This window comes from Sinocyclocheilus anshuiensis, unplaced genomic scaffold (assembly GCF_001515605.1).
Source record: "Sinocyclocheilus anshuiensis isolate Anshui unplaced genomic scaffold, SAMN03320099.WGS_v1.1 scaffold335, whole genome shotgun sequence".
Taxonomy (NCBI): Eukaryota; Metazoa; Chordata; class Actinopteri; order Cypriniformes; family Cyprinidae; genus Sinocyclocheilus; species Sinocyclocheilus anshuiensis.
In genome coordinates, this window is record NW_015548239.1 from 598,402 (window position 1) to 614,943 (window position 16,542).

The window sequence follows — 16,542 nt, forward strand, 5'->3', positions numbered from 1 at the left end:
GGGAAAGAGCAAGCTGGAACCAGAGATGAAACTCCTCAAAGGCAAACTTCATGGCTCTTTCGAGACACTGTGGAGAAGAGACATTAAGATAACCACAGATAAAAGTTGAGAACAATAATTATGACCCCCAACAGATACATGCACAAAGGTCAAACACAGAGCCAGGCAATGTCTCCTGCTAAAGATTACCCAGTGTGCCACAGGCTTTCAGTGTGTCTCTGAGGCTTTACAGTTAATCACACCAGCAGATTAGCAGAGAGCAATTCATTGAACAATTAGATCTACATAACAATCAGCTACACAAACCACACACACACACACTACCCTGCAGAGGGCACACACAATAAATATGGCAGACTCCCAGGGCCCTGTGATTGCACAACCATAAAATCCTTGAATATAAAAGACACAGCAAAAGTTATGCTGAGTCCAACATTAGCAACAACAGCATGATCAACAGATGGAGACAGAAGAGAAAAATCTGTCCAGGTACACTAATGAAAACATCAGACTACAAACCACACACACACACAAAAAATGCATTTCTTTGCCTTCCTGTTCTGTCCTAAATAGGCCAGGCTTCCGAAAACAAACACCGAGGCTTGTCCGTGGCTAAAATAAAATCTTAAGTAGAAAGTTATTAATAATGCTGTTTAATTTGGACACGTTTGTGACATGTAGATTTGTGCTCTAATATTGAATCTGGCTTAGTTCTGAATACAAAAAAGCTATGTAATATAATATAATAACATGAAATCGTATATTATAAATAATTGAAGCAGTATTCTAGTTTGTTACATGCCCCCAAACTCACATGCACACTTTGAATAACCTCCAGACCAGACACAGACACATACATTCACACAGAGGGAGCGCAGTCTAGAGAGCAGGTCTGGTCTCGTTACCACAGCAACCAAAACGGGAGGTTTAACTCGTCCCGCTGAGGGAGCATTCCCATGGTGATGAGCGTGGGCAGGACCTCACCTCTGAGAGCATCTCATACTGTCCGCGTCGGCCGAGCGCAATGGTCAGCAGGTCATACACCAGTGAGGCGCTCTGGAGGCTGATGATTCGGTCATTTTTGTGTTCGGGGATTCGACTCAATACGGCGTCTCTGTTAGCCTATGATAAATACAGATATGAATACACACATTCCCCCAAACAGACATGATTACACTACACTTCCTGTGATGGCAAAGCTGAATTTTCAGTAGCCATTACTCCAGTCTTGGTTACATGATCCTTCAGAAATCATTCTAATATGCTGATCTGATGCTCAAGAAAAAGTATCTTATTATTATCAAAGACGAAAACAACTAAATTTGTCTTATTATTTTTTTGTGGAAACAGTTATACATTTTTTACAGGATTCTTTGATGATTAGAAAGTTCAAACAGCATTTCTTTAAAATAGAAATCTTTTGTAACATTATAAGTATCTTTACTGTCACTTTTGATTAATTTAATGTGTCCTTGATCAATAAAATTAATTTTAAAAAAATTGAACATAAGTGTAGTATACTTGGGCTACCAATAACAGAGACTATTATTAACATTAGACAGCTTAATTTTAGGTCAGTTTGCAGCAGTAACACCTTATTTCTATGAAATAAAACACTGTTTAATCACACTGTGCATAAGTAAAAACTCATTATGACTGAACATAACTCACTCGCAGAGCTGTTGAATGGTCAATTTAAAGAAAACTTAAGAAAAAAGCCACATGAGCAAGAGATCTAATGAGACTTTCTGCTGAGTTCAAGCTAAAGGCATCTCTGATTCTCCAGCTCTGCTTTCAGTACCATTATGATTGGCCTTTCATACCGAAAAACCTGCAGTGTCAGACCATGCTGACTTCATTTATATGTTCTCCTGTGCCGATGGTTAAACCACAGCATTTCAGAGGGTCACAGAATCTCTACTGCTACTCACCATGGACTCGCTGATTAACAACAGGAGCAAGGCCTCCTCTGTGTTCTCCTGTGGACAAAACAAACTAGAGAGAGAGAGAGACAGATAGAAAGGCCATCATGAATTTTTCCATCCATGACATTATGAATACAGTGACAAGAAACAAACTTCCAGGATTCTGATCAATTAATTCCACCACCTTTTTTTATTTTCATGCTACATCATAAAAATAAACAAACAATATACACAGAAACAGCTGTGCCAGCAGAAAATATTCCAGTGTTTCTGCAGCATTACGTATATACTTTTATAGTATTTATTATTATTTTGAATTAGGTGTCCTACTTTTCTCCTGAGTAGACGCGTGGGCGGCGGCTGAGGGCGTAGTCCTTAGTATGGAGGGGGTGTCTGAGCAGGTCGTCCAGGGGGGAGTGGTGAGGGGGGTCTTCTAGTGGATTCCAGTAACTCTGTTCACACATGCCCCTCAGCAGGATCTCTGCAAGCTGCCTGGCGATAGTCTAAACCCATACAGTATACCTTCAGATTCTAGATCTGTGGTTCTCAACCAGGGGCCGGGGCCCAATAGGGGGCCTCAGCAATCTTCCAAGGGGCCTCAAGATTACATAAAATCCTTTAAAGTAAGCTAAAACAACTAAAAAAAGATTAAAACTTACATAAACAATTTTTATGTTAATTTGTTCCCTCAATGCCTGTCATTTTTATTTAAGAACCAGGATTATAGTCTTGGAAAACCTAAATATTGTGGGAATTTTAAAAGTGTTATTTCTAGTGTTGGGAAATTCATGGAAAATACTAAAATCTATAATAATAAAATGTAATGGAAATAAATTTTAAAATCTACATGGAGGGCCTTCAAAAAAGGTTGAGAACCACTGTTCTAGACAGAGACAATGAGACAAAGCCATAAACACACAACTCACCATACGCAGGTTCTGAGTAGTTCTGGTCTCAACGGCTCGGAGAATCTCTCGGAAGCGGCTGACACCACGGGTTAGGTTACTGCAGCACCAGGAAATGGAGAGAAAAGAGATCCATTAATCACCTCTAGAGAGCTGAAAAAAAAAACTGATGGCTGACATCAACAAATTTCTCATCAACTCTGTACAAACTTTCTTACACAAACAGATGGAAACACACGCACACACCCTCAGGAGTGGTCAGACCTCTGCCACGATTTAGTGAGCTCCAGCATCAAGCAGTCGAACTAAAGTAGTTACTTATCAGTGGACAGGAAGTTATCGGGCCTGTAGGGCACATGATTACAGGAGTTCTGGATACAGTGCTGTGCAAGTCACAATTAGCACCTATATGAACGCTGTACAACCTGTGAATGTGTGTGTTAGCGCCTGTCAATGACTGGGGTCAATATCCTCATCAGCCTCTTTACAAACTGACAGCACACGAAAACACACACACACACACACACACACACACACACCATGAATGGACACATGTGTAAAAGACCAGAGAATATAGCCTCAGGCTGTGGAGGTGTGAAGTGTTGCAGAGATGCATGTGAATGCAGGGAGAAGCAGTACAGTAGTTGTGTTGAGAGAGACAGAAGTGTAGAAGTATAGGTATGAGAGCGAGCAGGACACAGAGAAACAGAGCTAATAAATAAAATGGTCAATTCAAGCATCAGTTCAAACAGTCACATGGATTTATGCGATTTTAAACCTATAAGTGTCTATCGTTTGCAAATGCTGCACTGGCTAAAATCACAGTTTCATTGTTCACAACTGTGTTCCATTAAACAAAGATAAAGTGTGGAATTTCTTTCATCAAACACAAAATTTAAATCAATATCTAACATTTTTACATTTAGATTACCTTCACTGTTATCTAACACTCACTTAAAGTTAATCTTTAAAACACTAATAATTTTATAACAATGCTTAATGTAATCTTTAGCAAATCTCAAAATGAATATCTATTTTTCATCAGTATATAATAATGTTGTGATGCCTAAATTCACTTTTTTTAGTTTATAGTGATTATTTTTTTTATTTATTTAGACAAAAGTATTGACTTTTACTCTACAGAGTTTTTATAATCACACAGGCTGAGGACTGAACATTTGTTATCCTGTAGGAAATGCATGTTGCGTGAGGTTTAAAGATATTGCTTTCAATCATTTATGAGCCTAACAGATTCATTACCCACAATGCACCACTGCAGCGGTCATACTTCACACAGATGCATTTCAAGCACTGACAGATGCCCCACCTGCAATCCATATGGAAGATCCCTCCCCAACCACACGCTCACTGCACAAATAAATAATGATGGAGATTCTCATACTGCCATGTGTAAGGCCACCACACATTTCACGCTAGTACTGCAAATCGCAAAAAAAAAGGGGTGCTTAGAAGGGTGCTCGCGAGTGCCCTCGATGCACACTTCTGCCGAGCCCGCACTGAGGCGAGCTCCATAGCAGACTTCTACCCGACAGTCAAATCGGCATTACGTTATGAAGTGTGGACTCAGAGGAAGACCGCGATTTGGGACAGGGCCTTACTCCTCTACAAGGACCTTATTTCTCTACAATCAGCAGGTCAAAGTCAAATTACAGCTGACAGAGATTTGTCCAGCTATGAGATTCCCGAAAAATGCATAAATTGATAATGTGTACCGTAAGCTGCTTTGGATACAGTTGGCAGTGCATTGGCAGTGTCTGGCAAAAGTGTCTTCTACAGTTACACTACCTTTTAAAATTTTGGTTTAAGCAATATTTTTTTGTGTTTTTGAAATAAGTTATAAGTCCCTTATGCTCACTAAGGCTGCATTTATTTGATCAAAAATACAGTAAAAACAGTAATTCTGTCCAATATTATTACAGTGTAAAATTCTACTTTTAAAATGTAATTTATACATGTGATGGCAAAGCTGAATTTTCCTTCAGAAATCATGACAAAATATAATGTTTTGGTGTTCATGAATCATTTCTTATTATCTTTTATAATGCTGAAAACAGTTGTGCTGCTTAATATTTTTGTAGAAACCATGATACATTTTTTTCAGGATTCTTTGATGAAAAGAATGTCCAAAAGAACAGTAATTTCAGTATAATTAACAGATTTATTTAGACTCATTTATTGATACTTTCTGGCTTTAAATTAATTTTTAAAAGTACATCTTGGACAGATTTTTTTCCGACTTTTTGTTCACTGCATTCTGGATTTTTCTTATCCATGAAGGTACCAAAAAACAAAAAAACAAAAGACGGAATGCAGTGTATTCATGCAAGCTTCATGTTGAGAGCATGCCCTGATGCTTTAAAGGCTGCTTATGTAGGCAGCTAACTAGGTTTTGGCTTCTGTGTGAAGCTGCTACAATATAAGCATGGCACTACTCTAAGTGAAGAGAGTGTAGGGATACGTACGAGAAGTCGTTTAACACACGGCTCCATGGTGTAGAGGCCAAGGTGCAGGGGAGAGTGTGGCATCAGAACACACATAAATAACATGAAACGCACAGACACACACAAGCTGAGAACTACAAAGGATCAATGAAGCATTTGGAAAAAAATAAAGGCACAAAGAAACAAAAGAGAGTTAGTGGGCAGACAGAAAGCTCAGCAGATTCCTAGACCACTCACTGAAGCACGTGTCCGGGGGAAAGAGGAGTGACGAGAGAAAACAATAGATGTTCGAACAGAGGGCATGATAAATGAATGGACACCGCTATCTCAGGTGTTTCTAAAGGAAGCCTGTTTGGGCTGTGAATCATAATTGAGTGTTGTGCTACAGATAGGGCTGAACGGTATATTGAAAATTATATACACAACATATTTGAGAGGATTTTGCTGGTAATATAAAGCTACACATTTTCAATTTTATTTGACTACTTAATTTTGTCAAATAAAAAGTTCGAGCGTGTCAGTAAACTAGTTTTGCAAAACCTTGTTAAAGTGGGTAGGTTTGATTCATTTGTCAGCATGTCAGCATCAATTATTTATTTTCAAACTCTGATTTGAAATATTTTTTTTGCCATCACCATTCAGAATATATCATCATTGCCAAAAAAAAACAAAAAAAAACATTACAATTCAATTTTTTTAACTTTTGATATTGTGAAATTAAATTACAATTTAAAATAAAGGTTTTTATTTTAATACATTTTATTTAATACATTACGTGTCACGTAATCCTTCTTATGTGCTGAATTGATGTTCAAGAAACATTTATTTTTATTATCAATGATTCTTTGATGAATTTATCAAAAGTTCAAAAGAACACCGTTTATTTGAAATAGAAATCCTTTTGTAACACTGTCAAATGTCTTTACTGTCACTTATGATCAGTGCATGCTTGCTGAAAAAAATTATTAATTTCTTTCTATTCATTTCTTTAATTGTATTATTTCTTATATTAACCAATTTAAAGCTAGTTTGCAACATTGATCGTATGTTCAAAATAATGTTTTTAAAAATGACCTTTTAAAACATATCAAATATTGTCAAGAGGCTGACAAATATGGATATATTTTAGCTATATATTTTCAGCTATATCGCCCAGCCCTAGTTCCTGATAATATAAACACACAAATACTCACCCATTTTTGAAATGAATAACATGAGCCCTCTGAAGTCCTGTCTCTAGGAAGTAGCCAAGTTCTTGGTCCTGAGTGACCGGACCGGGCTTTGGACTTCGGTTCTGAATGCCAACACTAAGAGCCTGAAGACAAGACATAAGTCATCAAATATTACTGTCAATCATAACTGAAACAAGCTCAAACTCTTTCCTGGTCACTTACACTTAGTTATTCAGCAAATACAAACTGTATGTCTTCAAAAGAAGCTCAGAGTCAGACTGTTTACTATATTTACCCGAGGAACACTTTAGAGAGGACGGCGGTTAGGAGGGTACGAGTTTCTAGCATGAAGGTCAAACGTAAACCTTCGGCTGCACCCAAAAAATGCAGCGTCAACACTGCAGCAGAACACAAGCTCTGCCGTTCTCCTCTCTTGCCATCATTCACTCTCTCTCTCACTCTCTCTCTCTCTCTCTCTCCGACTCTCTCTACGCTCCCTCCCCTCTCCACCAACGCTAAATCACAAGCAGTAAATACTGAACACTATGCAGGAGAATGAATCTGTGCGCCACTATTCCAACAAAGAGAATTAGTGGTGTGAAAACAATCTGAAGGAAACGGAGACTCATCTTACTCTGCAAGAAAATGAACTTTGACCTGTAAAAAGCTTTAATTGTGATTTAAAGTTCACAGGTGGGACAAGAAGAGATTAGTGTCACGGATGGCGGACCCTCTGCTGCAGTACTGTACAAATCTGTCCTAGGCTACAAAATTACTGTATGTTTTAATGTCTATGAGAACTTGACTAAAAATATTTGAAAACGGAGGAGGAAAAAAAAAACAGTAGTGAATGAATATTTGGAAATACCTTTTCTACCTCTTGAAGATAGAGAAGAGCGATGTCTCCAGACTTCTCATAACAAGTGATGATCTCCTGGTCTCTGTCTGCATTACGATTGGACAGTGATGGGGACGCCATGGGCACTTTCTCCAGACAAAGACCTACGAACAAACAGCAGAGAGATGAGATGACTTTCACATGCCAAGAGCTAGAAAGGCACACAGACCTATCCTAGTGCTCTGCCACATTCAGAAGGATGTTTATGACTTATGACAGCTCATTTAAATAAAGATAATCTGAAGTGTGACTTAACGACTTAACTTGTTTCCTTTTAGAGCCATGTGATATAGCAGTACAATAAAATAATCATTTTGAAGTATTGTTAGGAATTAAGTAAATTATTAAATAATATACAGTGGGTACAGAAAGTATTCAGACCCCCTTCAATTTTTCACTCTGTTATATTGAAGCCATTTGCTAAAATCATTTAAGTTAATTTTTTTTCCTCATTAATGTACACACAGCACCCCATATTGACAGAAAAACACAGAATTGTTGACATTTTTGCAGATTTATTAAAAAAGAAAAACTGAAATATCACATGGTCCTAAGTATTCAGACCCTTTGCTGTGACACTCATATTTTTTTTTACACATTTACCAAATTCAACATAGTTATGGAGAACTAGGAGGGCCACAAAGTAAAATGAAGAAATGAATTAGCAATTTATTAATTCAAAAATAAAAATGTTCTAATGTTCAGTGTTCTAATCAGGTGAGCATGAAAAATAAAATAAAAAAGCATTAAAAAAGTTTTTAACATTTAAAAAAAAAAAAATCAATAATACAATTATAAAATATAATTATTTTATATGCACGTCATCCAAATGAACTACAGAACCTCAACAAAAAAAAAACTGACATTAATCACAAATTACTGACATTTGAATTACTGAATCGACTGACAGCACTTACTGTACATCTCATAAGTCACCCAAGGTGTTTATTTGTTGTTTGAGGTATTGATTTAGTATTGATTAGATTTAGTATGCAAGTACCACGGGCTGGTCTCATACCAAAGTCAAAATTCTGCCATCAATCAAACTATATTTCTTTCAAAATCATAGTTACATTCATTTTCTACTGAGCCACAGTATTCACTTATGTGAAGCTTAGTGATGTAGCACTAAAAAAAACAACAGCAAAGCTTGAATTTCAGAAACACACAGCACTTCTGTCAATTCTAATTCAATTGACTAATGAAAAACACTGTTACGGTTTGATCCTTACTTTGAGGATATTATATTCATTCTTAAAGGGTCAGACTGAACTCGATATGCTTTGTTCATATAATTCGAGTTTGTTTCCTTTGTTCTGGCTGGAAAGAGGAAGTGAGACACTGAAATATACATGTTTGAGAAAATCAAAGACCTCAGACAAACCAGAAAAGCTTTAAATGTTTTAGCACGAGCTGATGTCTGTTCCACTGCTGTATCTCCTTGCCTCGTCTGGGTCTGCTGAGAGCCAAGTAATGCGTTAAAGATACAAGTACATTTCCTTAGACATGTCACACAATCTGTGGCCAATCTCGGTCTACTGGCTTCAGCTTCCGAAGTCACATCTTAAATCCCTCATAGCATGAGGAAAACAGACCAGACTCTGCGCTCAGGTGGCTGGTAAACATGATGAGAGTTGTTTGTTTGGCTGGTGTTAGTATTGGGTTCTCCATGCAGATAAAGTTTCATGACAGTATGGCAATGTGACAGGAAACAGAAACTGTAGCCCTCCTAACTACTTTTCAAACTGATTCAATAATAGATAACAGCTTATAAACAGATATCACAGGATGAAGAAAACTGTCTGGTACCAACCAAGTCACAAAATGATTCCGAAATTAAAACGGAGCGGAATAATCCATCACGAGTAAGAAGGTAATGACGAGGCCCTGATTAAAAGTGCACTGTGAAGTCCCTGTAAGACAGGAGGAGAATAAGAGTGGACTGATTGGCATGAAATATTAGTGAATGGTTTTAAGTCACCTTCACTATTTAAACATTTGGGGTCAGTGAGACTTTTTTTTTTTAAATAATTAATTCTATTCAGCAAGGATGCATCAAATTGATCAAAAGTGACAGCAAAAACTTTCACGTTACAAAAGAAATCATGGTTTCTACAAAAATATTAAGCAGCACAACTGTTTTCACTATTGATAATAATAAGAAATGTTTCTTGAGCACCAAATCAGCATATTAGAATGATTTCTGAAGCATCATGTGACACTGAAGACTGAAGTAATGATGCTGAATATTCAGCTTTACCTTCACAGGAATAAATTTAATTTTAAAATAAAATAAAATATAAAAACATTATTTTAAATTATTCTTTTTTTTTTTTTTTTTTACAATATTACTGTTTTACTGTATACTTCTCACAAATGCCCAACTTGTAATTGGTAGTGTATGTACGATTAAATATTGACAAAATTATTTTTAGCAGGTATATACATTTAAAATGTACAGTTTTACTCTTCTGAGAAAAAACAAATTGCCCGATAAAATGCTCTAAAAAATTAATATGTCCCTCTCCCTTAGCATATAACAAATTGTGGTCAAAGGCTGTGATGCAAACTAAATAAATACATTTACAGCAACTAATTCTAAATTAATCTAACATAACATTTAAAAGTGGTTTTCAGCGGTTGCAGTGTTTCTCAACCAGTGGAGCCTCAGCAAACTTCCAAAGGGGGTTTAAAATAAGATTAAACTTTAAATATCTAAGGCATTCAAATAAGCTAAAACAACTAAAAATATATTTCATAAATTAATTGAACCCCCTTAACAACTGTTTGTTTCTTTCTAAAACAGGGTTCCCATTGGCTTGAAATACCTGGATATATATGTAGCCTAATTTTAAAAGTGTGATTTATAGACCAGGAAAAGTAGAGTAAATTAATAAAACCTTAAACTGCCACAGGCATTTTACAATGAATATACATGTTACTAGTTATGCCAGGCTCCAGAATATTTTATAGTGTAGAAATGATGAGCAAAAAAATAAAACTTCAGAAAACCTTAGAGAAACTAGAAGTGGCCATAGATTAAAATAAGTTCTGAAAACAAAACTAGAGCTATGAACATTGTTATGGACAATGGGGAGCCTTGGAGTTAAAAGAGTTGAGATCCACGGTCATATGGGTACAGAAATTACACACTCTAGCTTTAAAGAAAAGTCCAATTTTATGACAAAGGAAGGCAAAGGGATTTTGTTGTTCCACACCGATGCCCAAAGAGAAAAAGGGAAAAAAAACTGAATGAGAGAGAGAGGGAGAGAGTGTGTCTACATGCTGTAAATCCCTTTACCTAATATAGACCTGCAACACTGGAGGCCTGAACTTAGTCTAGAAGGTCTGAAAAAGGCACATTCACTTCTGTTCAGATACAGATAACACATTCAACAGAAATCTGTTCCTCTCGACCACTGTGCTTCTCTTTTTCTCCATTCTGTCACCGATGGAGTTTTGGTTCCTTGCCGCTGTCGCCTCTGGCTTGCTTAGTTGGGGACACTTCATTTCCAGCGATACCGTTGACTTGATTGCAAAGATACTATTTAAACTGAGCTGGATGTTGACATCACTGAATTCAATGATGAACTGTCTTTAACTGAAAAATTTGTGTTTACTATTGTCATTTTGCATTATTGACACTATTTTCCTAATTAATGCTGTTCAGTTGCTTTTGACACAATCTGTATTGTTAAAAGCACTATATAAATAAAGGTGACTTGACTTGCACTATATAAATACAGGTGACTTGACTTGACTTAAACACACATATCCCTCTCCTTACAGGTTTAAAAGCCCGTTATACTAGGCAGATCCAAGACAAGCCCCATTACAGTGACCGGGCTCTTTAATGACCTGCATAACGGCTGCAGTAAATCTGACGCCTCAGGACAGGCTGTGACGAGCAGCTCACGGCGGCAAGAAGGAGATTGAGGACGAGGAATTAATATACACAGGAGACGAGGCAGGAAGTGCCAGTGAGATGACACACACACGTGTGTTCGTGTGCGGTAGCTGGGGTGTGATGGATGATTGGGGCCGAGGAAGGAAGCTGCCCCCCTGTAAAGGCAGTTGTCAGTCTCAGAGATGCTTTGAGGCGATTGGATGAGACAGGCTCTGTGCCACACTTCAGTTTTTCCCCAGAGCCCCACAGTACCGCCGATCTGTCAGAACTCTGATCAAAGACCTCACGCTGCGGTCCTGGCAAACACATTCACTGTGCTCAGAATTAAAAGTGTGTGTGTGTACGTGTGTGTTCAGAGCAAAGGATTTAGTTGCAAACACTTTTCTCTGCAGAGCATCACATATAGTATTAAAGCAAGGCTGCCACCCAAAGGTCAAAATGTGAACCGTAGGAAACCGTGAAGCATCTCTGTACTGTTCTGACAAGGTGAGCATAAAAAAAACGAAGCTAAAAATGAATTAAAATTACATTACAATTAATTAAAAAAATAAAAATGCCTCTTTTTAAATTTTAAATGAAACAACATATTTTGTAATTATATAACTGTTAATATAATTAAATTTACACTACCGATATAAATTTGGGGTTGGTGAGATTTTTAAAATGTTTTTAAAAGAACTCTCTTATGCTCACCTGCATTTACTTGATCAAATACAGTAAAAAAACAATGTTGTAAAATTAAACAACATAAATTTAAAATAAACTGCTTTCTATTTTAATATATTTCTAAATGTAATTTATTCCTAACAAAGCTGAATTTTCAGCAGTAATTACTCCAGTCATCAGTGTCACATCCTTCAGAAATCATTCTATAATCATTCAATATGATTTAGTACTCAAGAATCACTTACTGTTATTGAAAACTGTAAAAAAAATGTCAGTATTCTTTGATGAATAGAAAATTTAAAAACTATAGATCTTTTTTAACATTATAAATGTTTTTAGTGTCACTTCATTAATTTAATGTATCATCGCTAAGTAAGAGTATTCATTTCAGTAAGAGTACATTAACAGTAACGTAATCTATAGAATTTACATAGAATTTATACTGTATTTATAGTGAAATGGCAATGGTTTTTAAAAAACCACTTTACATTGCTGTATATTGAATATTAAATATCCTACTGCTGTGATTTTGTTGCTTTGCACAGCATTTTGCTTTCAGTACGGACACAAATATGGACTTGATTGCAGAAACTTGATGTTTCGGTTCTAGTTAGGCAAAACGTCCTTACCAAAGCAAGTTACATAATTTAGGTCTGTTTCGCAGCGCATACATAAGCAGTGAAACTGCATCCGCAGGCTCGGGTTTGTGCTTTCACAAAGACAGCATTTCTGCTATGTAACAGCCCAGCAGCTCTATTTTCTGAGTTATGACACTGATTATATACCTTTGGTGGCGTAGGCCTCAGCAATCATGGAGAGTCTGTACACTGGAGCCCCTACCAGCTGCATCTCATCCAGATTCACATGGCTGTACTGATTCAGTGCTTCCCTGTAATCAACCTCCACGTAGCACAGCTTAGCCATGATCAGACTGGCCTCCTGCATGTATTCAGGCTGGGAGAGAAAGAGAAAATACATACCGCCACACTATAGTATACTATAGTAAATCAAACATAGCTCCACAATCACCTCACATTCTCAGAAACAGAACTATAATAAATTAAATACATTGCTAAAATCCAGATAAACACCAATGACACTGGAAAGGCTCCAACCATGATTGGTTTTAAGTAGGGCTGCACGATTATGACAAAAATCATAAGTGTCGATTATTCCCTTGAAATTGTAATTGATTATTAATTACGATTATCACAATTTACATTGAATGATGTTTATACCATTGTTTGATGCAACTGCATGCCGTATTTCTATATGAAAATAAACAAGCTGAAAACACTCTAACTGAAAAACCTTTAGTGCTTTTCTATAGTATTAAGCCTCAAATGTCAAATATACATCGGATTGGTTTCTTCTTTAAATTATAAAAAAGTAAAAATATGAATGGTATTATAATGTTATACTAAAACTAAAATTAAAATAATGGGAAAAACCCTTAAGATAACACGTAGAAAGAAAAAAACGCATCTTAAGCACACAGAATAACATAAGTGGACTTTGAACGATTAATTGGCGCTTTGAACGATTACGTAATTGTGGCATCCATAATTGTAATCGCGATTAGAAATTCGATTAATTGTGCAGCCCTAGTTTTAAGTCAGTTTGAGATTTTACTTAGCACTGAATTAATCCATAATCATAAACTTTTTATTCCACTACTAATCTGGTTGTCGTTGACCCCCAAAACTTGGTATTGCTAATATTGTTGGATATGATGAATTGCTTTTGTTTTTTCTCATTTAAAAAATCTTTAAATAAAAGTCTGATAAATGATTGCATTTAAATCTTGAAATGTTGAGATATTATTCCAGACATAGGGGTCGTTTTCACAGAATGTGTTTTCATATTCCTTTGTGCTGCTTTTCCATTGTTGTAAACATACGTGTTTGACAGTTGTGCTTACGTTTGCGTCTTTTACAGCGCCTTGTGCATGACACGGTGTTCTTAACTTTAAAAAAAAGCATCTCTACACCTTGCATTTTCTCCCCATTCCACTGACATGCGTCTTGTGCAAAAACGCATACTGTGTGAATAATGTTGTTGTTTTTTTTTACCATGGATCAGATACATTTCAATATAATTAATATACTACTATTATTTTTAATTTTTTGAATATATTGAGTTTTTATTTTTTGTATCTTGTTTTTCATTTTAATTTTATTTAAGGTTTTAATAATTTTGCTGTGTTTTACTAGTTATTATGTTATTATACTTTTATTAGTTATCATATTATTTTATTAGTTATTATATTATTATTTATTACTTATAGTTTTGTTGTGTCCATTTTATTAGTTATTGTTTTTTTATATGTACAGTGGGTACGGAAAGTATTCAGACCCCCTTACATTTTTCACTCTTTGTTATATTGCAGCCATTTGCTAAAATCATTTAAGTTAATTTTTTTTCCTCATTAATAGGGGGTCTGAATACTTTCCGTACCCACTGTATATATAATTTTGTATTCATTTTATTTCAGATTTAGTTTCGGTTATTTTAGTACATAATGTTAAACTAAATGAAAATGAGAAATGTTATTTTGGCAACTAGCTAAAATATATTTAATATTTGATTTTATTTCAGTTATTTATTTCAAGACATATTTTTTAAATGGTTTTAGTTTTAATTTTAGTTCACTGTAACACTGATGCAAGTGTAACAAACAGAAGTGATGATCCTGACTGTTCAGGCTTACCTTTAAGTTTCCCCGATCTAGTGCAGCCGTCAAGTGTTTCCGTACCTCCTGGAGGCGTGGTCGGGGCCCGCGGGGACTGGCTCCCTGCTTGATGGGGTTTTCCTTGAGGTACTGCTGGAGTTTGGCCTCCCCCAGCAGAAGCTCTCCGAGATCATCTACAAGAGAAGCAGAGGTTGAGCTGAGCACCTGAATTTACTCAAGTAATCACACACACAGACAGAAAGCAAGGAGTTAACAACTCATACACTAGGATGATTTCATCATAATGACAGTCAGCAAGCTCATGCAGACACATTCATAAATGTACCACTGCAAACGATGGCAAAATTGTCATTATTGGGTGAACTATCCCTTTCATCTTTCTCTTCTGTCTGAAAAAGTAACCGTGGAGAGAAGCCACCTGCATATCTGAACTGCAAAGTCAGAACACAAACACATTTACAGTGCAAGAGAGAAGTGCTGATTGTGAAAACAGCATTACATAAAGCCCAGATATAATCCAGTCTTGCACCTGAAACCATTCTTACAGGTCTTAACACACACACAGCTTTGAGAACAACCACGTGTGGTGGTTTAATCTGCTGCCTTACATGCACATCGTAAATCTTTCATCATTTTGTATGAGACGAATCAATAATGCTTATTAATATGTAGCTTTTAATGAACAGGTGGAAATGTAAAGATGGAAACAGGCAATTTAATCCACATTAAACCAACCTTTAGAACAGGCTCCTATAATTCATAAATTTTACCCCAGTCAAATAATACATCTTCCAGACGTTCACGAATGATACTGATGTCAAATGTTCCTTTTGTGAAATTGTATTACTTAGAATATTTGTATTAAATAATGAAAATAAAAATAATAATGACCTACATATTATTACAATACATGTTATTCATTAATAAATAATTATAATAATATTTATTATTATCATTTACAGATTTTTGAGTATAATTTTAATGTATATACAATTTTTAATTCTTTTTGATTACTATAAATTATCCTTTCTTTTAATTTTTACTTTAAAATTTTTTTTTTTATTAAAAAATTACCCATTGCAAATAAATATATTTCTTTGTAAATTTTACAAATTATATATTATTATTATTATTACATATTATTATTTTTTACTTTTATTTTTTGAAAGAAATGATTTTGAAATCCGTCAATAAAAAAAGCATTCAAAACATTTGAAATTTCCTAATTTTAACTGATATATGGTAAATATCTGTAAACAGTTATGTTCTATTCTATACCATTTATTACTTTGCAGTTTTCTTTATCTGTGTGATTTAATTTGAATGAAATGTTTAAGTTTGAATATGCACCATTTAACTGTACCTGATGTAAAAGAGACTCCTATATTTTGACATCTTCACAAAATAATAAGTCAATAATAACTCTTAAAAATTTCCTAGACTTAATGCAAATATGAATTATAGAAATTATGAAGATGGATGGTGACAACTGTATGGGCAATCAGGAAGTGTACAGGACAGACGAGCAGAATACCACCAAAGAGGCATTAATATCACATTTTAGACAACCTGAAAAGAAAGTATTCATTCAATGACTTGTTTAATGTGTAGATAAATGTACAGAGATAAATCAGATTCGGATTTTGCCACCAGGCCTGAGACACACACACACTGTCCGAGCTAACGCGTTAGCCATGAGTGTACATTACAGAAATCACACACACCGTTTGAGATGAGTTTCGCAGACATCTGCCGCACGAGTTCTGCTAGCTTGTCCCATTGTCCCTCTGATCGACAGCGTTCTATTTCAGTCTCTAATCGCGACCCGGACTTTCTGGCTGTCATCTTTCTACCTCCTGACCAAAACACGACCGGAGCCGCAGCACAGAAACATCAGAGACCTGGAGAGGACCAT

General features: G+C 35.8%; 1 protein-coding gene across 4 annotated transcripts in view; it reads right to left on the bottom strand.

The window, feature by feature from the left end:
* The window catches only part of LOC107654850 (tetratricopeptide repeat protein 7B-like), a 43,783-nt gene extending 27,241 nt beyond the window's left edge, over positions 1 to 16,542 (bottom strand). Inside the window, exons 1-11 of one of the 4 annotated variants that reach the window (XM_016442128.1) lie at positions 16,352 to 16,542; positions 14,646 to 14,800; positions 12,721 to 12,889; positions 7,333 to 7,466; positions 6,486 to 6,607; positions 5,314 to 5,334; positions 2,852 to 2,930; positions 2,256 to 2,428; positions 1,932 to 1,995; positions 985 to 1,122; positions 3 to 67 (exon numbers count right to left, since the gene is read on the bottom strand). In XM_016442128.1, coding sequence (XP_016297614.1) covers positions 3 to 67; positions 985 to 1,122; positions 1,932 to 1,995; positions 2,256 to 2,428; positions 2,852 to 2,930; positions 5,314 to 5,334; positions 6,486 to 6,607; positions 7,333 to 7,466; positions 12,721 to 12,889; positions 14,646 to 14,800; positions 16,352 to 16,472 — 1,241 coding nt within the window. In that variant the 5' untranslated portion in view covers positions 16,473 to 16,542. The remainder of the gene's footprint in view (positions 1 to 2; positions 68 to 984; positions 1,123 to 1,931; positions 1,996 to 2,255; positions 2,429 to 2,851; positions 2,931 to 5,313; positions 5,335 to 6,485; positions 6,608 to 7,332; positions 7,467 to 12,720; positions 12,890 to 14,645; positions 14,801 to 16,351) is intronic. The other 3 variants (XM_016442129.1, XM_016442127.1, XM_016442130.1) reach the window with 3 other exon arrangements.